Source organism: Bos taurus, chromosome 7 (genome assembly GCF_002263795.3).
Source record: "Bos taurus isolate L1 Dominette 01449 registration number 42190680 breed Hereford chromosome 7, ARS-UCD2.0, whole genome shotgun sequence".
Classification (NCBI taxonomy): domain Eukaryota; kingdom Metazoa; phylum Chordata; class Mammalia; order Artiodactyla; family Bovidae; genus Bos; species Bos taurus.
This window is the reverse complement of record NC_037334.1, coordinates 6,838,959-6,860,671: the sequence shown is the minus strand read 5'-3', so window position 1 is coordinate 6,860,671 and position 21,713 is coordinate 6,838,959. Positions and strand designations below refer to the sequence as shown.

At 46.4% G+C, this 21,713-nt stretch overlaps 1 protein-coding gene across 1 annotated transcript; it reads right to left on the bottom strand.

Moving 5' to 3' along the window:
• Nucleotides 1-1,203: 1,203 nt before the first annotated feature.
• CIB3 (calcium and integrin binding family member 3) lies at nucleotides 1,204-11,660 on the bottom strand. The gene is made up of 6 exons (NM_001192212.1): nucleotides 11,610-11,660; nucleotides 11,348-11,382; nucleotides 9,311-9,422; nucleotides 8,006-8,153; nucleotides 6,572-6,767; nucleotides 1,204-1,330 (listed from the first exon to the last, which is right to left on the bottom strand). Exons 1-6 carry the CDS (start codon nucleotides 11,658-11,660, stop codon nucleotides 1,309-1,311), a joined length of 564 nt encoding a protein of 187 aa, NP_001179141.1. The 3' UTR covers nucleotides 1,204-1,308.
• Between the last annotated feature and the right edge of the window lie 10,053 nt (nucleotides 11,661-21,713).

Sequence of the window (21,713 nt, the reverse complement as noted above, 5' to 3'; positions counted from 1 at the left end):
AGAAAATGAGAAGAACAGTCTCCGTTTTCTCAGGATGAACCAGCAGAATGTGAATAAAACCTAGGGCTTTGGTGCACAGTTGGTGCTTAATAAATGGGGATTTGGGTTGGAGGCGGCACCCTAGAAATTATGCACAGTGGAGGTGTCTGGGAAGGTCCCTGGAGTCTGGTTTCAGTCATAAGAATGATTACTCCTTGGATGGATCAGAGCCATGGAATGGGCCCCCAAGATGACTCTAGGTGGAGCAGAGTGATGTGCTGTGCTGTGCTTAGTCGCTCACTTGTATCCAGCTCTTTGCAACCCCATGGGCTGTAGCCCGCCAGTCTCCTCTGTCCATGGGGTTTCTCCAGGCAAGAATACGAGTGGGTTGCTATGCCCTCCTCCAGGGGATTATCCCACCCCAGGGATTGAAGCTAGGTCTCCCACATTGCAGGCGGATTCCTTACTGTCTGAGCCACCAGGGAAGCCCAAGAATACTAGAGTGGGTAGCCTATCCCTTCTCCAGGGGATCTTCCTGACTCAGGAATCGAACCAGGGTCTCCTGCATTGCAGGTGGATTCTTTACCGGCTGAGCTACCAGAGAAGCCCAAGTGAAATAGTGTGTGGCTTCCCAAATCTGCAAGATGTAGAGGTTTGGGATCTGGAGTGAGGTGGGCCTGGGCTCAAGTCTGCCCCTGCAAATGACTTCAGGTGTGGCCTTGGGCAAGTCACTCCACTGTCTCTGAATGAAGTGGAGTGCTTCTCTGCCAGGGATGTCACAGGGAGTCAATGCAATGGCAGAATGGCAGGTGCTTCGTGACAATAAAGCACTGTGCCAGACTCAGTGAGTGACATTCTTGCCCAGAGGCCTCCCCTGGCAGTTCTGATGATTCAACGAGGAGGTGAAGCTTTAGTTTCCTTGAGAAATTCAGGGATTGAGGGGGGGAAAGGGGGACTTGAGTAGTCATGTTCCACCCCTGGGGATGCCCTGGGGCGGGACACAGCAGGGGCCTCATCTCCTCTGCCCACCAGGTGAGTCACTTCCAGCCCTCACAGTGGAGAGATGTCCAGAGTCAGCCCTTTCCTTGTACAAATGGGAAGATCATGGCCCACAGAGGGTGCAGCCACACAGAATCACACAGTGAGGACAGAGGTGCGATCCCAGGCTGCCTCCCTCTGATCTACCAGGTTTAGAGGGGAAACACATTGTCCAGGCAGCTGTGACTCAGTGACGTGCATTTATTCCCAGAGCCCAGGGAAAGCAGATTTCACAACAGGATGAGGGGTCACCCCGACGTCCTCTGGCCCAGCTGCTCCTCCATGGTGCCCTCAGATGCGGATGTGGAAAGTGCTGGGTGCAAAGAGGAAAGGAGTCTGTCAGCAGGCAGAGAGCAGCCTCTCTTCATCCCCCTCCCCAACACTCCCACCGCGAGTCCCCAAGGCAGGCAAGGAGCCATGGTGGTGAGGGTGAGGGGGAGATGGACCCCTTCAATAAACCCTAGGCCATGGTCTTCCTGGCCCCTACAGGGGTTGAGAGCACACATCATTTTGGATCAGAGATTACATCCTGGCTCTGCCCCAGACTCTAAGGCTACCTCTCTAGGCCTCCATTTACTTCCCTGTAAAATGAGGATAATGGCAACCTCCTAAAAAGGACTTATTAACTACCAGGTGAATGCAGCAGTCATTGCACCTGCCATAGTTTGACCTCAGGCCAAACTACAGGGAGGGAACACAGCCCCACCCATCAGCATAAAATTGGATTAAAGAGTTACTGAGTGCGGCCCCGCCCACCAGAGCAAGACCTACTTTTCCCCATAGCCAGTCCCTCCCACCAGGAAGTTTCCACAAACCTCATCCTCATCCATCAAAGGGCAGACAGAATGAAAACCACAATTACAAGAAAACTAACCAAACTGATCACATGGATCACAGCCTTGTCCAAACTCAATGAAACTATGAGCCATGCAGTGTAGGGCCACCCAAGATAGATGGGTCATGGTGGAGAGTTTTGACAAAATGTGGTCCACTGAACAAGGGAATGGCAAACCACTTCAGCACTCTTGCCTTGAGAACCCCATGAACAGTATGAAAAGGAAAAAAGATAGGACACTGAAAGATGAACTCCCCAGGTCGGTAGGTGCCCAATATGCTACTGGAGAAGAGTGGAGAAATAGCTTCAGAAGGAATGAAGAGGCTGAGCCAAAGCAGTAACAGTGCCCAGTCTGGAGGTGAAAGTAAAGTCAGATGCTGTAACGAACAATACTGGAAAGGAACATGGAATGCTAGGTCCCTGTGTGCTGTGCTGTGCTTAGTCGCTCAGTCGTGGCCGATTCTTTGCGACCATATGAACTGTAGCCCACCAGGCTTCTCTGTCCATGCGGATTCTCCAGGCAAGAATACTGGAGTGGGTTGTCATCCCTTCTCCAGGAGATCTTCTCAACCCAGGGATCGAACTCAGGTCTCTCACACTGCAGACGGATTCTTTACCATCTGAGACACCAGGGAAGTCCATTAATCAAGACAAATTGAAAGTGGTCAAACAGGAGATGGCAAGAGTGAACACTGACATTTTAGAAATCAGTGAACTAAAATGGCTGGGAATGGGAGAATTTAATTCAGATGACCATTATATCTATCACCGTGGGCAAGAATCCCTCAAAAAAAAAAAAAATGTAGTAGTCCTCATGGTCAACAAAACAGTCCAAAATGCAGTACTTGGGTGCAATCTCAAAAATGACAGAATGATCTCAGTTTGTTTCCAAGGCAAACCATTCAGTATCACAGTAATCCAAGCCTATGCCCCAAGTATGCCCCATTGGCACAGTGATCCAAGCCTGAAGAAGCTAAAGTTGAACAGTTCTATGAAGACATACAAGATCTTCTAGAACTAACACCAAAAAAAAAGATGTCCTTTTCATCATAGGGGACTGGAATGCAAAAGTAGGGAGTCAAGAGACACGTGGATTACAGGCAAGTTTGGCCCTGTACAAAATGAAGCAGGGCAAACGCTAACAGAGTTTTGCCAAGAGAACACACTGGTCATAGCAAACACCCTCTTCCAACAACACAAGAGACAACTATACGCATGGACATCGCCAGATCGTCAATACAAAATCAGATTGATTATATTCTTTGCAGCCAAAGATGGAGAAGCTCTATATAGTCAGCAAAAACAAGACCAGGAGCTGACTGTGGCTCAGATCATAAACTGCTTATAACGAAATTCAGACTAAAATTGAAGAAAGTAGTGAAAACCACTAGGCCATTCACATATGACCTAAATCAAATCCCTTATGATTATACGGTGGAAGTGACAAATAGATTCAAGGGATTAGATCTGATAGAGTGCCTGAAACTATGGATGGAGGTTCATAACATTGTATGTGAGACAGTGATCAAAACCATCCCCAAGAAAAAGAAATGCAAAAAGGCAAAATGGCTGTCTGAGGAGGCCTTACAAATAGCTGAGAAAAGAAGAGAAGCGAAAGGCAAAGGAGAAAAGGAAAGATAAACCCATCTATATGCAGAGTTCCAAAAAAGAGCAAGGAGAGATGAGAAAGCCTTCCTAAGTGAACAATGCAAAGAAAAAGAGGAAAACAATAGAATGGGAAAGACTAGAGGTCTCTTTAAGAAAATTGGAGAAACCAAGGGAACATTTCATGCAAAGATGGGCACAATAAAGGACAGAAATGGTATGGACCTAATAGAAGCAGAAGATATTAAGAAGAGGTGGCAAGAAAACACAGAAGAACTATACAGAAAAGATCTTAGTGACCTGGATAACCACGATGGTGTGATCACTCACCTAGAGCCAGACATCCTGGAGTGCAAAGTCAAGTGGGCTTTAGGAAGCATCACTGTGAACAAAGCTACTGGAGGTGATGTATTCTAGCTGAGCTACTTTAAATCCTAAAAGAACCACACTCAATATGCCAGAAAATTTGGAAGACTCGGCAGTGGCCAAAGGACTGGAAAAGGTCAGTTTTCATTCCAATCCCAAAGAAGGGCAATGCCAAAGAATGTTCAAACTACCACACAATTGCACTCATTTCACATGCTAGCAAAGTCATGTTCAAAATTCTCCAAGCTAGGCTTCAACAGTACGTGAACTGAGAACTTCCAGAAGTACAAGATGGATTAAGAAAAGGCAGAGGAACCAGAAATCAAGTTGCCAACATTCACTGGATCATAGAAAAAGCAAGAGAATTCCAGAAAAACACCTGCTTCTGCTTCATTGGCTACTCTAAAGCCTTTGACTGTATGGATCACAACAAACTGTGGAAAATACTTAAAAAGATGGGAATACCAGACCACCTTACCTGCCTCCTGAGAAATCTGTATGCAGGTCAAGAAGAAACAGTTAGAACAAGACATGGAACAATGGACTAGTTCCAAATTGAGAAAGGAGTACATCAAGGCCGTATATTGTCACCCTGCTTATTTAAATTATGTGCAGAGTACATCATGTGAAATGCCAGGCTGGATAAGGCACAAGCTGGAATCAAGATTGCCGAGAGAAATATCAATAACCTCAGATATTCAGATGACACAACCCTTATGCCTGAAAGCTAAGAGGAACTAAAGAGCCTCTTGATGAAAATGAAAGAGGAGAGTGAAAAAGCTGGCTTAAAACTCAACATTTAAAAAACTAAGATCACGACATCTGGTCCCATCACTTCATGGCAAATAGAAGGGGAAACAATGGAAACAGTGATAGACTTTATTTTCTTGGGCTCGAAAATCACTGCAGACAGTGACTTCAGCCGTGAAATTAAAAGACACATGCCGCTTTGAAGGGAAGCTATGACAAACCTGGACAGCATATTAAAAAGCAGAGACATTGCTTTGCTGACAAAGGTCTTTATAGTCAAAGCTATGGTTTTTCTAGTAGTCTAGGATGGGACAGCTGGACCATAAAGAAGGCTGAGCCCTGAAGAATTGATGCTTTTGAACTGTGGTATTGGAGAAGACTCTTGAAGAGTCCCTTGAATACAAAGGAGATCAAACCAGTCCATCCTAAAGGAAATCAGTCCTGAATATTCATTGGAAGGACTGATGCTGAAGCTGAAGCTCCAATACTTTGGCAACCTGATGCGAAGAGCTAACTCACTGGAAAGACCCTGATGCTGGGAAAGAAGGAAGGCAGGAGGAGAAGGGGACGATAGAGGACGAGAAGATTGGATGGCATCACGGGCTCAATGGATATGAGTTTGGGCAAGCTCCGGGAGATGGTGAATTACAGGGAAGCCTGGCGTGCTGCAGTCCGTGGAGTTGCAGAGAGTCAGACACAACTGAGAGACTGAACAACAAAATGGGAGTAACAGCTATCCCTCCCTAACTGAACTGTAATGAGGGCTGAAAGAATGGAAAGTGTTTGTCGCTCAGTCTTTTCCAACTCTTTGCGACCCCAGGGTTGTAGCCGCCCAGGCTCCCCTGGCCATGGGATTCTCTAGGCAAGAATACTGGAGTGTGTAACCATTCCCTTCTCCAGGGTATCTTCCCCACCCAAGGATCAAACCCAGGTCTCCTGCATTGCAGGCAGATTCTTTAACATCTGAGCTTCTAGGGAAGTTGGTGGCTCAGACAGTAATGAGGGCTAAAAAGAGGCAAATATACAGAGCAGGATGCACATTAGGTACTCAGTTAGTGGCAAGGGACTCATCATGGCGTCATTATTCATGTCTCAGTGGTCAGGAGACCAGCCTTGTTATCCAGGATAGAGGAAGGAGATCCTCTGGGCATGAAAGCCACAACAGTAACAATAGCGCACAGTTATTGAGCACCTGCTGTATGCAAAGAACTGCTCTAAATTCTTTCCATGTACTAGCTCAAGGTCAGTCAACTTTCTTCTGCCAAGGGCCAAATGATTGATATTTACAACTCTGCACAATGACTCAATGTCACCTTAAAGCTCAAAAGAAGCTGTGAACACTATAAACACAAATAGGCATGGCTGTATGCCAATAAAACCAGCAATGGACATGGAAATATGAGTTTTATATCACTTTCATGTGTTGTGGAGTATGATTTTTTTCCCCCAACCATTTAAAAATGTAAAAACCATTCCAAGCTCATGGGAGATATAAAAACATCTCCCATGTATTCCCACCCACCCCCTGTATTAACTCATTTAATCTGTGCTGGATCCCCTGGAGAAGGAAATGGCAACCCCCTCCAGTATTCTTGCCGGGAAAATCCCCTGGACTGGCAGACTACAGTCCATGGGGTCGCAAAAGAGTTGGACATGATTGAGCGACTGAACAACAATCCTCCCTAGAGTGCTGATTTTCCCTAGGGTTGCCAAGTACAGTTGTCCAGTCTGTTCACTGCAAAATGTTCAGGCAAGTAAGGGCTGAAGTTCCAACCATGTTCTCCTCACCCAAAGAGCTGTGTCCACCCACAAGAGGTGTCCCCAGGGTCTCTAATCAGCCCCATTCAAAAGACACAGCCTGAGGCCAGGGAGGTCAGGAAAGTTCCCCAAGGTCACAAATGAAAAAATGGAGGAAATTTCACAGAGTCTGTGGATCTAATCCGTGAGCACTCCTCTCGTACATAGGAATGGATTGTGCAGGATGGCAAGGAATATCACCTGAGGAAGTCTGGTGCCCGAAGGATCATGTTCTGGAAGTCTTCCAGGGACAGCCGCCCGTCGTGGTCCCCATCGGCTTCATCCAGCACCTTCTCACATATCAGGCTCACCTCCTCAGTACTCAGCTCCCCCCGCGTCAGCTTAGTCACCGTCTGCTCCAGGTCCCATGCACAGATGTAGTCATCATTGTTAAAGTCTGCAAAGCAGGACAGGTGGGGACATAGGGGTGACCAGGCTGGGCCAGTGGTGAACACATCTTGTCCCCATGTGACAAAGGAAGAAACTGAGGCACTGGAGGGAACCCAAGACCCTGGGCTATTAGCCAGATCTTGCTTTGGAATTGGGTAGGTAACTGCTAGGAGGTCATTCATTCACTCAAGTATTAATGAGCACTTACTATGTGTCAATCTCTGGGGGCCTAGATGGTAAAGAATCTGCCTGCAATGCAGGAGACTCAGGTTCGATCCCCAGGTGGCAAAGATCTCCTGGAGAGAATGGCTACCCACTCCAGTATTCTTGCCTGGAGCATCCCATGGACAGAGGAGTCTGGCAAGCTGCAGTCCATGGGGTTGCAAAGAGTTGGACACAACTGAGAGACTAACACTACTATGTGTCAGGCGAGTGATAACTGTTTTTCATTCATTCCCTCTTTCAATAAGTATTTACTGAGTGCCTACTTTGTGCCAGGCACTGTGATAAATTTTCATTCATTCATTCAACAAGTATTTACTGAATACCTACTATGTGCCAGAGACAGATGGCAAACCAAACACTGCCACTGCTCTAGGGTCTCTTCAGAGAGAAAATCAATAAGATGTGAACAGAAGAATGAACAAGAAGTTAAGCAGCACTGCTCCATGCCAGGAGAGAAATTGAATGTGGCACGGGAGTGACTAGGAGGCAGGGACTACTTTGGACGGAGATATCAAGGTAAGAAGGAACTAGGGGAAAGGTATTCTAGACAAAAAGCACAGCAGAGGCAAAGGCCCAGAGGCAGAAAGGGTTTGATGTGTTGGGGAAACAGCCAGACCAGTGTTCAGTTCAGTTCAGTTCAATTCAGTCGCTCAGTCGTGTCCAGCTCTTTGCGACCCCATGAATCGCAGCACGCCAGGCCTCCCTGTCCATCACCAACTCCCGGAGTTCACTCAGACTCGTGTCCATCGAGTCAGTGATGCCATCCAGCCATCTCATCCTCTGTCATCCCCTTCTCCTCCTGCCCCCAATCCGTCCTAGCATCAGAGTCTTTTCCAGGCCAGTGTAGCTGGATGGAATTAGCAGAGGGATAGAGTGGAGGGGGAGGTACCAAGTTGGGATGAAGGACAGGGCCAGGCAGGGCCTCAGAACCCTTGGTGAGACATATATGATGGCCATGCAGTCCCTGACCCAAGACCTGGGTTCATTCCCACTTCCCCACCCTGGGGTCTGTGCACGCACCATAAATTTTAAAAGCATAGTAGGCTTTGAGGTCACGGGGAGCCATTTCACTCATCACAGAAAACATGTCCAGGAAGTTGTCCAAGGTCATATGGCCATCCCCATCCTCGGAGAAGACCTGGGCGATCCTCTGACGGAAGGGGTTGTCCTAGAGACAGGAAATCCATCCCTTACCAGGTTTTCTGGGGCTCCGTGTGGTTTCACTGTCAGCCCCCACCTTCCTGGAAACCTCTGAGTACCCTTCACTAAGACTCTCTTCCTCGTATGATCCCTGGAGAGGACCCCAGGCAATTCCAGTCTCTTCCTCTATGGCCTGGGTGCCAGTTAACCCCCATTCTGGCTTCAGAGGCAGTCACATGACCCCAGTGAGGCCAATCAGGGATTTCCATTCACCTGGCAATGGCGATTGCCTCTAGGATGATCATGTGACTCCAGATGGCCAATCAGAGGCTGCCTTGGGAGGGTTTCTGAACAGTTGGGGTGGAGGAACCTCATTTCTGCTTGTTGCAGAGCTGATGGGAGGAAATCTCGGGCAGTTGGTGTTTCCCTTCACTACCTCAAGAGATCAGGCTGCCTGAGACTGAAGCCTTTTCCTGGGAGAAGCTGAATTATGGAGGGGGATTCTGAAGCACAACACTTTCTGCCCCTCTTGAATGAGGCTTCTGTCCTTGTGATAAATAATCTCTATTCTCTGTCCTTTATCCCACAAGTCCCCTCCAGAGTCACAAACTAGTGTCAAACATCCTGCTGAGAAGAATCTGTCTTTAATGGCTTCTACTATGAAAAAGAAGAACTAATGTTCCTGAGTGGGCTTCCCAGGTGGCACTAGCAGTAAAGAATCTGCCTGCCAATGCTGGAGACATAAGAGATGCAGGTTCGATCCCTGGGTTGGGAAGATCCCCTGGAGGAGGACACAGCAACCCACTTCTAGTATTCTTGCCTGGAAAATCCCCATGTACAGAGGAGCCTGGCGGGCTTACAGTCCATAGGGTTGCAAAGAGATGGACATGCCTGAAGAGACTTAGCACGTACTCAGTGCAATGTTCCTGAGTACTTACCATGTCACAGGCCCTGTGCTAAGCCCTTTACCTGCATTATCTCATCTCATCTTTCCCACAACCCAGAGTTTGAATTGCGTCTCTCTCATGTCCTAGCTGTGTGATCATAAACAAGTGTCTTAACCTCTCTGAAATTCAGTTTCTTCACCTGTAAAATAGAAATAATTGCAACAGTCACCTCATAGAAATACAGCAAGGCACATCCCTTCTTTTTTATCCCATGCCTGCCCCAGGGCCCCAGGCATACCTTCAGCTCAGGCATGCTGCCAATGAGCTCATAGGGCACCTTCACGTCAGGGCAGCTGGTATAGTCGAGAGGGACAAGCTGAGGGGCCAGGTCCTGGTAGCGATAGAAGAGCCTGGTATGGGGAGGGAAAAAATGAGAAGGTCTGGGAGATGAGTGAGGGTGAGCTTGTCTCTACTCTCTCACTTTCACAGATGCTCACTATACACTGAAGGATGCTGAGCCATCAGCCCTGGGCCCAACCCTCACACAGAGACATCTTTATCTCCCTAGGGACAAGGCCAAGGTAAAGAGAGGACCCCAGGGACTTCCCTGGAGGTCCAGTGATTAAGAATCCACCTGCCAATGCAGGGGCCACAGGTTTGGTCCCTGGTCTGGGAAGATCCCACATGCCATGAGGCAACTACTGAGCTCATACACCACAACCACTGAAGCCCGCACACCTTTGAGCCCATGCTCCCAAGAGAAGCCACTGCAGTGAGAAGCCCACATATCACAACCAGAGAGCAGCCCCTGCTCACCAAAACTGGAGAAACCTACACAGCAACCAAGACCCAGAGCAGCCAGAAAATTAATTCATTCATTGTTTTTAAAATGTAAAAAAGAGAGAGAGAGAGAAGACCCCAAAGCTAGGGGAAACTAGAGTGGGAAAAGTAAGCCAAGGAGAAGGAAGGACTTCCTGGAGGAGGGGGCATGGGTGCTAGGTGCTGGGCTTTGAAGCACAAATAAGAGCTCAGCAGGCAGGTGGGGTTGACAGAAAAGAGAGTGCTTAAGGCAAGGTCATCTCACATTGAGCATTCAGAGACTCTGAGTCAATCTACGATTTGCTAGACATCATCACACTGTTGGCAAGACCCTCATCCTCACACTTTCCCTCTGTCCTTCCATAATGGGGGTTGCAGTTCCCTCAAGGGGCCAGAGACACAGTCTAATATTCAGGTTTTTCAAAGGGGTAAATGGAAGGCATTTTGCAAAACAGCAAAGGCCATACACACTGCCCAGATGGTGGGGTCAGGTGTCTACTCCAATGCCCTTGCCTGGTGATACCGTACCGTCACTGGAACATGCTGAGCAGTCACCTGTACAGACCATCCTTGATGGGCCAGAGATCCTGAAGTTGTTAGGGACGTCTCAGCGGGGGATAGAAGCCTCTGGGTCATATGATGGCTAGGAACTGGAAGAGGGGTTATCTGGAACTTCACTGCTGGGTCCCTTCAGAGAATAGCCTGCGTTTGGGTTTCTGTATGGCCTCGAGTAAGTCCCTCTTCCCCTTTTCCCCTCTTTCTGCTCAGTAGGTCTGCGTGAGAAGCAAGAAGCTTGAGACACACAAAGTGTTAGCCTCAAACTCTTTGGGGCTCTACCCATCTACCCAGGGGTCTGAGGTCAGCCTCCCCTGTGTGAGCCTCAGTTTCCCCATAAGTAATCCAATCATGATGGTCAGGGTGACCCTGTGAACTGTCCTCACCCAGACAGTGGGGCTTACTGGTGGAAGTTGTGCCCATCAATAATGGATGTCCTGCACCCACGCAATTGGGACCTTGGCCCTGATCACTCTGCAGTCAAACCCCAGCCAGCTTGGGTTTCACAAGTCAAAGTTCATGGGTGGGTCCGGAATCTGGATAATGGCTCCATGGGCTGAGTGATGCTGTAGGAGGATCAGTGCTCACACCAGGAACCTGCAGTAGCCTGGGGCCACCTCTTCACCCTCTAACCTTGATGTCAACCCCACCACCCAGAGCTGGCTCTAGACTCTGCCTCCTGGGGTCCCAGCCTGTTCTCACTGGGCCTCAGGGGGAAGTTTTGATCTGCATCACCCCTGCTCACACACTCTCTATGGCTCCCTGCCACCTTCAGGAGAAAGCCCGAGCTCGTCAGCCTAGAGGTGTGGCAATAGGGCCAGATGGGACGTCTCAGCAGCCTTCCCATCTCTGCGTCATCCACCAACTGAGCACACGATTCCCCCATTAAGCATCGAGTGCAGTCAAATTGCAAAGCATATAGAAAGGGCCCAGCTCTTCTTCCCTTCCTCCTCAGACTGACCTCATGATTTCCTTTCTCGTGAAGAAGGTGCAGTCCTGTGGAGAGAGATGTTGGCTTAACCCAGACCCTGCCTGATGCGGAGGGTGCCTCCTTCCTCTCCCACAACCCATCACTGCCTGAATCCACACACAGAGCCACCCCAGGACCTCTTGCTGACTGCGCCCCCCACCCCCCCAGGATGAAGGGATGCTGTCCTCATTTCTTCAGCCAAGAAAACAACCAGGCTGCCAAACCCACCGACAGCTTGGTCCATCACCCCTACCTGATAAGCTTCCAGCTGCTCATGAGTGAAGACTGTTTGCTTGTTGCCCATTAGTGGAGACCTCTGCCTTGACTCTGGAACAGGCTCCCAAAGCCCCCCAATCTCCTCAGGGCCACACCGGTTGCCAGGCTGCTGCTCACCAGTGTCTGGGCAAATCTCCCTGCCCTGGCTGTCACCTGCCCACCCTCCTCATCACCCCCAGCCTGGGTGAGACTCAAGTTACAGCCAAGCTCTCTGGGCAACGGCCTGAGTATATGTCCACAGTCATCAGGGCAAGGAGAAGGGCTCAGGGAGGTCACAGGGCATCCCTCAGTGGGGAGACCACACTTGCCATCACCAGTGAGACTGGTGTGGGGTGTGGGGCATCTTTGAGAAATGGGCAGGGTGATGGAGAGGCTGCCGGCACACTTCAGGTCAAATTCCAGCTCTTCACCCACTGGTCTTAGGCGGGTCACCTGGCCTCTCTGAGCCTTGTTTGCAAGATGGAAATTATATTAGTACCTACTTCATAGAGTAGTAAAGAATCTGCCTGCCAAAGCAGGAGACTTGGTTTCAATCCCTGGGGTCGGAAAGATCCCCTGGAGAAGGAAATGGCACCCACTCCAGTATTCTTGTCTGGGAAATCTTACGGACAGAGGAGTCTGGTGGGCTACGATCCTTGGGGTCACAAAGAGTCGGACAGGACTTAGTGACAAAGCAACAAAAACACAGAGTTGTTCTGAAGATCTGATGAGATCATTCACTCAACTTCCCCAACCAAAAGCAAAATTTTTTTGACCATTGAATGTAAGCCAATTGTAGACACATGATAGTGAACAAGCTAGATGAGGTGTGCATTGGAGATGATGATGAGAATGATGTTATGGCTTGAGAAAAGCAATCTAACGTCTAAGTTTGGGTTAAATTAACACCATAGTTCTTTATTGCAGGACTCGTCAGACCCTTTAATATGTTAATGTGCACCACGCATCCTCAAGGGGTAAATTCAGTAATTTCCCCTACGTATTGAATGAATTTCATCCCAAGAGCACGTTCTTAAGTCCAATTCATTCATTAAGTCCAACAAAGTTAGTCTAAGCACTCAACTAATACAATTGGCTTTTTGTACTGTTCATACAGTAATAATACTTTTCACACACATGGTACATACAAAGCAAACACACAAAATAAAACATTTCAAATCCTACAGTACAGTCCCTTGAAAAGTGCAGTAGTACAGTACAATAGCTGGCGTACAGGGGCTGGCATCAAATGAACAGTCAAGAAGAGGAACCGACTGGAGGAGGGAGAGGAGGGGAGATGTGGTAAAGCTGGAGGACTATCAGCAATAGGAGATGGAGGGCAAGCTGCAATTTCACTCCCGTCTGACATCGATGGCACCAATTCCGACTCCTTGCTGGAGCCAGATGCGGGTTCACATCTTTGAGTTTGTAACTTGAAGGTTCATATGTAGAGAACTTACTGGCAACGTAGCAGCTGCCAATGTTATTAAGACCCAGAATCCTCCTGGGCAGAAGGTCTGGGAGTCGGACGTTCCCAGCCTGGTATTCCCTGCCCTTCTGACTCAGGATCTAGCCTCCTTCCACTTTCCTCTCCTGCCTATCCACTTCCAGCCCCACACTCTAGACCCCCTGAACCACCCTTGAGGCTTCCCCTTCCCTCATCCCTGCTTTCCATGGCATGAACCATCACAATTCCTCCCACCAGGCTCCTCTGGCCCCTGCCTCAGCTTCCAAATATGCGAAGCCATCTTATATAATATGACTACGATCAAGCTTTAAAGAACCCCTGAGGATGATTTTTTGGGGGAAAAAAATGACAATACCAAGTACTGACAAGGATATAGAGCAACTGGAACTCTTATACATTGCTCATGGTGATGCAAAATGGTACAGCCACTCTGAAAAATGAGTTGGCAGTTTTTTAATAAAGTTAAACAGACACTTATACATGACTTAGCAATCCCACTCCTGGGCATTTGCCCAGAGGACATGAAAACCTATGTGTACACAATAACCCGCCCACAAAACAGAGACAACATTTGCCAATCACATAACTGGCAAGGGACTGGTCGCCAAGCTACATAAAGAACTGTCACAAGTCTACAAAAAAAAAAAAAGAGGAGAAGGAAATGGCAACCCACTCCAGTACTCTTGCCTGGGAAATCCCATGACAGAGGAGCCTGGCAGACTACAGTCCATGGGGTCACAAGAGTCAGACACTACTTAGAGACTACACCATCACCACCATCACAATAAAAAGGCAAATAACCCAAGTGAAAAATGGGCCAAGGTTAAGGGGAGGGAGGGATGAATAGGCGAAACGCAGGGGATTTTTAGGGCAGTGAAACTACTCTGAATGATACTATGAGTCTGCATCATTACACTTGCATCATTATACATTTGTCCAAACCCACAGAATGGACAACACCAAGAGTGAATTCTAATTTAAAACTATGGACTCTGACTGATTATGGGTCAATGTAGATTCATTAATTACAACAAATGCACCACTCTGATGGGGGGTGTTGGCAACTGGGGAGATGGTACATTAGTAGGGCAGGAGATGTAAGGGAAGTCTCTGCACCTTCCTCTCGGTTTTGCTGTGAACTTAAAACTGCTCTAAAAATGTCTATTAAAGCAAAACAAAACGGTTGAAGGATTTGAATAGACATCTCTCCAAAGAAGATATACAAATGATAAGCACATGAAAACATGCTCCACATCACTAGTCATTAGATAAGTTAAATGCAAATCAAAACCACACTCACTAGGATGGCTATAATAAAAAAAGGCACACAATAACCAGTGTCAACCAGGAGGTAGATGTATCAGAACCAGCATACACTGCTGGTGTGTGTTCATGCATGCGTGCTCAGTCACTCAGTCATATCCAACTCTTTGTGACCCTATGGACTATAGCCTGCCAGGCTCAGAAGTCCATGGGATTCTCCAGGCAAGAATATTGGAGTGGGTTGCCATGCCTTCCTCTAGGGCATCTTCCTGACCCAGGATTGAACCCACATCTTCAGTGTCTCCTGCATTGCACGTGGATTCTTTACCACTGACCCATTGGGGAAGCCCTCACACTGCTGACAAAAATGCAAAATTATGCAGCCACTTTGGGAAACAATCTGGCAGGTCTTTAAAAAGTTAAACTTAGAGTTACCATATGACCCAGCGATTTTTACTCCTAGGTGAAGAGAATTGAAAATCTATGTCCCCATAAAAACTTGTACGTGAATGTTCACTGAAGCATTATTCAAAACGGACAAAAAGTAGAAACAACACAAATGGCCATCAATCAGTGAATAGATAAAGAAACTGTGGTCTATCCATACAATGGAATATTATCCAGTCATAACAGGGTATGATTCATTGATTCATGCTACATCGTAGATGAACCTCAGAAACATTATGCTGAGTTAAAGAAGTCAGATGCAAAAGGCCACGTGTTGTATGATCCCATTTATTTGAAATGTCCAGAATAGACAAATCCACAGAGACAGAGAACAAATTCATGGTTGCCAGAGGCTGAGGGAGGGGGCATGGGGAGTGACTGTTAATGGCATAGGGCTCCTTTAAAATTTTTTATTTTATTTTTGCCTGTGCTGTGTCTCTGTTGCAAGTGGGGGCTGCTCTTTAGTTGCAGTGTGCAGGCTTCTCACTGAGGTGGCTTCTCTTGTTGCTGCTCTCAGACTCCCAAGCACAGGCTCAGTAGTTGTGGCACATGGGCTTAGCTGCCCCACGGCACGTGGGGTTCTCCCGGACCAAGGATCGAACCCGTGTTGTAGAATGTGTCAGAATCCCCTTCCTTTTTAAGACTGAATAATATTCCATGTTATGGATCTACCATGCTTTGTTCATCTATTCATCCACCCATGGAGACTTGGGGTTCTTTCATTCACCTTTTGGCTATTGTGAATAACACTGCTGTGAACACTAGTGTACACGGCAGTTATGTCCTTTGTTCTGTCGCAGGATATTGTGTTTAATCGCCATGTCTCCTTAGGCCCCTGATCAGTCTGTGGTTTGGGGTTTTGGGGAAGTTTGGTGGGTTTTTTTCATTACTTTGATAGTCTGGATCAAACTAGTCAATCCTAAAGGAAATCAACCCTGAATATTCATTGAAAGGACTGATGCTGATGCTGAAACTCCAATGTTTTGGCCACCTGATGTGATGAGCCAACTCATTGGAAAGATTGGAGACAAAATAAGAAGGGGGTGGCAGAAGATGAGGTGGTTGGATGGCATCACCAACTCAGTGGACATGAATTTGAGCAAAGTTCGGGAGATAGTGAAGGACAGAGGAGCCTGACGTGCTGCTGTCCATGGGGTTGCAAAGAGTCAGACACGACTTAGTGACTGAACAACAACAACAAAAACAGTCTTGAGGCGTACTAGTTAGGGCCTTTGTAGAATGGCCCTCATTTTGATTTGTCTGATGCTTTCTTATGATTGGACTGAATTTATGGGTTGGTGGGGGAAAGACCTCAGAGGTGATGTACCTAGCTCATTGGAACTGCACCAAACTTGGGTCTGATCCCCTGCCTGTAGTCAAGCCAATCTAATGACACCGGATTGTTCGGAAGGAAATTTCAGCGTTTATGGCAAGGTGCCCAATGCAGAGCCCAACAAGAAGCATGGGCAGCTCATATTCAAAAGACCTGAAAACCGTAATGCTTTTCAGGAAAGGGTTTTTAAAGAAAGGTGAAAGAGCAAGTCACAGGGTGAATGGTCAGCTCTTGTATGTCCTTTTCACTGGGTGGTGGTGAGGTATCAAGGTGGCTATTTGGGGGAATCTTGATCGTCAACCTTCTGATTCCAACCAGTCTGGGGTTACCTGCTTGTGGGCAGCATACAGTTAACTTCTTCCACCTGCTGGGGTTTCAATATCTGCTGTTGTGCTGTGCTTAGTCACTCAGTCATGTCTGACTCTTTGAGACCCCATGGACTGTAGCCCACGAGGCTCCTCTGTCCATGTGGATTCTCCAGGCAAGAATACTGGAGTGAGTTGCCATGCCTTCCTCCAGGGGATCTTCCCAACCCAGGGATCAAACCCAGGTCTCCCGCATCGCAGCCGGATTCTTTACCGTCTGAGCCATTAGGGAAACCAAAACAGCTCAATTAGGGCTTGGATCATCTATAGTTTTTGAGGAGGAACTAAAGGTCTTTTACTATGTCAATGACTAAACTATTACTATTTTGTTTGCTTAACTGTTTTCCTTTCTTTCTACATTTTCTCACTTCTCTGATTAAGTTCACTCTTCAGAACTTGGGAAAGGCCTAGGACACTAAAACTTTTCTAAGAACAAAAGGCAGAAGACAAGAGGGTCTGTCTCAGGCAAGGCTCTACAGGGTCCTGCTCAATTTCATTACCATGTCATACCAGGGATTACTTTTTTTTAAGGTTTTTTTTTTTTTAATGTGGGCCTTTTTTTTTTTTTAAGTCTTTACTGAATTTGTTACAATATTATTTCTGTGTTGTGTTTTGGTAGTTTGGCCATGAGGTAGGTGGGACCTTAGCTCTCTGATCAGGGATCAAAACTGCACCCCTTGCAGTGGGAGGTGACGTCTTAACCACTGGGCCACCAGCGAAGTCCCACCAGGGATTACCTGAGGGCTGTGCCACGTTACCGACAACTCTGTCTTGCTTGGAAGGCACTATTTCCCCTGTTTTCCCACCATACCATATGTGTTTTTCCCCCTTTCCATACCTTATTCTTTGAAAACAATGCAGATTGTCTTAAAGAAATGCTCCTTGCAAGAATCCTTGATAGCACAGAAGGAGATGTCATGTGATAAAGCAAAGACATTGACAACCTGGAAAAGTTGGAAAGTGATTTTGAAGAATATACTTTCAGGATGAAGATGTTGAGGAAGCCCTAACTGATTCATTGTATTTTCTTTGTTTGTAGACAAAGCAGCAGTACATGATGAAAATCTTGAGACCCTTTAAGAGGATATAAATTAAGGGGTGGTGGTCTAGTCATTAAGAATCTGCCTTGCAATGCAGAGGACTCAGGTCTGATCCCTGGTGGGGGAACTACGATCCCACAGGCCTCAGAGCAGCCAGGCCCATGCACCGCAGCTACTGAAACACACACGCCCTGGAGCCTGTGAGCTGCAGCTACTGGGTCAGCCTGCCACAAAGAGTCCATGCACCACACCAAAAATCCGCACAACTAAGACCCGACAAAGCCAAGTAAAATACAAATGAAAAGAAATGAACTAAAAATTTTAAGCGATCAAAAGCATTGTGTCATAGTTTATTTGCCACGTTTAACCCCCTAGAACACAAATTATCAGTGAAATTAATCACCCTCAAGAGGATGAAAACTGGTTCGGAAGAGTAGGGGATAAGAAAACAAATATTTCAATAGGCCACGAAGTGGCCCTCCAAAGCTTAAACCTCCCTGACAAAATCTTAATTCATCAGTATTTAACTGTCTCTTTAAATTAAATTAAAGTGGTCTCTTTAGAAGGTAATAATGGGGAGTAAAAGTTGAGAAACACTTTCCTAAGATTTATAAAATAATGCATAGTCTTTATAAAAAGATTTATAAAAGTAATCCTCTTATTTGAGACGATGGCCTCATAGTGGGTGACAAGGGCCGAACACTCAGTATGCATGGATTACATTTGTGCCTCAGTTTCTATACCTGTTAATATAAAACTAGGATGTTAATTAAAATTAGGTTTAGGGTTAGGGTTTTATTAATGTATAATTAGGATGATCAAACCAGTCAATCCTAAAGGAAATCAGTCCTGAATATTCATTGGAAGGACTGATGCTGAAGCTGAAACTCCAATACTTTGGCCACCTGATGTGAAGAACTGACTCATTGGAAAAGACCCTGATGCTGGGAAAGATTGAAGGCAGGAGAAAGGGACGACAGAGGGTGAGATGAGACGGTTGGATGGCATCACTGTTTCAATGCTCATGAGTCTGAGCAAGCTCCAACAGTTGGTTATGGACAGGGAAGCCTGGCATGCTGCAGTCCATGGGGTTGCAGAGTTGGACACAACTGAGTGACTGAATTGAACTGAGGATGATTTACATAAAAGGGTGACTGTGAGAGTAAATGAGGTTACCATATGAATTCATGTAAGTATTACCTGTTGTTGTTGTGATCATCATTCTCATTTTATAATAGAGGGAAGAGAAATTCAAAGAAGTCAGGCCACTTGCTCCAGGGCACACAGCCTTGGAAGTGACAAAAAGGGAGCTCCTAAGCCGCTGGGTTGCCTAGGGGAGAACAGATCTTCCCACCTGAGTCTGTCCTGTCCCTCCCTGAGAAGTTGGTATTACCTGGTTGCGCTGGCATGGGAAAGCTGTTCCTTCCTTGGCAATCTCGTCAATTCCAGCTAGCCAAAGGTTGAGCCTGTGGCTGGAAATTGGGCAGTTGTTTGCTGCCCCCTGCAGGTAGAATGGGAAAAGGCTGACATCTTGCCCTCTTTCGTCAGGCCCCCTCTAGATTTATGAGAGCTTGCTTCTTTTCACTTTTTCTCTCTCTCCACACTGCTAATGCCCTCCCAAAAAAGTCCCTGGCACAGTTTGGGCAACAGAAATACAAATTTAAATGCATAAACGCAGATACTCTTGGACTCAGCAATTCCACTGCTACAGATTCAGTTCAGTTCCAGTTCAGCTCAGTCGTGTTTGACTCTTTGCGACCCCACAAACTGCAGCATACCAGGCCTCCCTGTCCATCACCAACTCCTGGAGTCCACCCAAACCCATGTCCATCGAGTCGGTGATGCCATCCAGCCATCTTATCCTCTGTTGTCCCCTTCTCCGCCTGCCCTCAATCTTTCCCAGCATCAGGGTCTTTTCAAATGAGTCAGCTCTTCGCATCAGGTGGCCAAAGTATTGGAGTTTCAGCTTCAACATCAGTCCTTCCAATGAACACCCAGGACTGATCTCCTTTAGGATGGACTGGTTGGATCTCCTTGCAGTCCAAGGGACTCACAAGAGTCTTCTCCAATACCACAGTTCAAAAGCATCAATTCTTCAGCACTCAGCTTTCTTTACAGTCCAACTCTTACATCCATACACGACTACTGGAAAAACCATAGCCTTGACTAGATGGACCTTTGTTGGCAAAGTAATGTCTCTGCTTTTTAATATGCTCTCTAGGTTGGTCATGACTTTCTTTCCAAGGAGTAAGTGTCTTTTAATTTCATTGCTGCAGTCACCATCTGCAGTGATTTTGGAGCCCAAAAAAATAAAGTCTGACACTGTTTCCACTATTTCCCCATCTATTTGCCATGAAGTGATGGGACCGGATGCCATGATCTTTGTTTTTTGGATGTTGAGCTTTAAGCCAACTTTTTCACTCTCTTCTTTCACATTCATCAATAGGCTCTTTAGTTCTTCTTCACTTTCTCCCATAAGGGTTGTGTCATCTGAATATCTGAGGTTATTGATATTTCTCCCAGCAATCTTGATTTCAGCTTGTGCTTCCTCCAGCCCAGCGTTTCTCATGATGTACTCTGCATAGAAGTTAAATAAGCAGGGTGACAATATACAGCCTTGAAGTACTCCTTTTCCTATTTGGAACCAGTCTGTTGTTCCATATCCAGTTCCAACTGTTGCTTCCTGACCTCAAGAAGCAGGTCAGGTGGTCTGGTATTCCCATCTCTTTCAGAATTTTCCACAGTTTATTGTGATCCACACAGTCAAAGGCTTTGGCATAGTCAATAAAGCAGAAAGATGTTTTTCTGGAACTTTCTTGCTTTTTCAATGATCCAGTGAATGTTGGTAATTTGATCTCTGGTTCCTCTGCCTTTTCTAAAACCAGCTTGAACATCTGGAAGTTCACGGTTCATGTATTGCTGAAGCCTGGCTTGGAGAATTTTAAGCATTACTTTACTAGTGTGTAAGATGAGTGCTATTGTGCGGTAGTTGGAGCATTCTTTGGCATTGCCTTTCTTTGGGACTGGAATGAAAACTGACCTTTTCCAGTCCTGTGGCCACTGCTGAGTTTTCCAAATTTGCTGGCATATTGAAAAAATAGCAAATTTGCTGAAATTGAAGAAAGTGGGGAAAACCACTAGACCATTCAGGTATGACCTAAATCAAATCCCTTATGACTATACAGTAGAAGTGAGAAATAGGTTTAAGGGACTAGATCTGATAGACAGAGTGCCTGATGAACTATGGATGGAGGTTTCTTGACATTGTGCAGGAGACAGGAATCAAGAACATCGCCAAAAAAAAGAAATGCAAAAAAGCAAAATGGTTGTCTGAGGAGGCCTTACAAATAGCTGTGAAAAGAAGAGAAGTGAAAAGCAAAGGAGAAAAGGAAAGATATACCCATTTGAATGCAGAGTTCCAAAGAATAGCAAGGAGAGATAAGAAAGCCTTCCTCAGTGATCAATGCAAACAAATAGAGGAAAACAATAGAATGGGAAAGACTAGAGATCTCTTCAAGAAAATTAGAGATACCAAGGGAACATTTCATGCAAAGATGGGCTCAATAAAGGACAGAAATGGTATGGACCTAACAGAAGCAGATGATATTAAGAAGAGGTGGCAAGAATACACAGAAGAACTGTACAAAAAAGAGCTTCACGACCCAGATAATCACAATGGTGTGATCACTCACCTAGAGCTAGACATCCTGGAATGTGAAGTCAAGTGGGCCTTAGGAAGCATCACTACGAACAAAGCTAGTGGAGGTGATGGAATTCCAGTTGAGCTCTTTCAAATCCTGAAAGATGATGCTGTGAAAGTGCTGCAGTCAATATGCCAGCTACAGATTCAGGCCACTTGCAAAAGTCAGGTGAAATTTATGGGCAGGTAGATGGTCACTGGGGAGGGCGTCACTCAGCCACCAGACATGCAGCTTTGAGAAAGGTGGGGTAGAGGTGGACCTGCTTTCTTGTGAAGCGTTTCGAGATATTTTGATAAGAAAAATCAGAGACAGAAATACAAGAACATCACACAGATATATATATATATATATATATATATATATATGGCCTATATAGGCATATACACACTTTTCTCTTTCCCAGGTGGCTCAGCAGTAAAGTATCTGCCTACCATGTGTGAGATGTGGGTGCCATCCCTGGTCGGGAAGTTCCCTGAGGGAAGCAA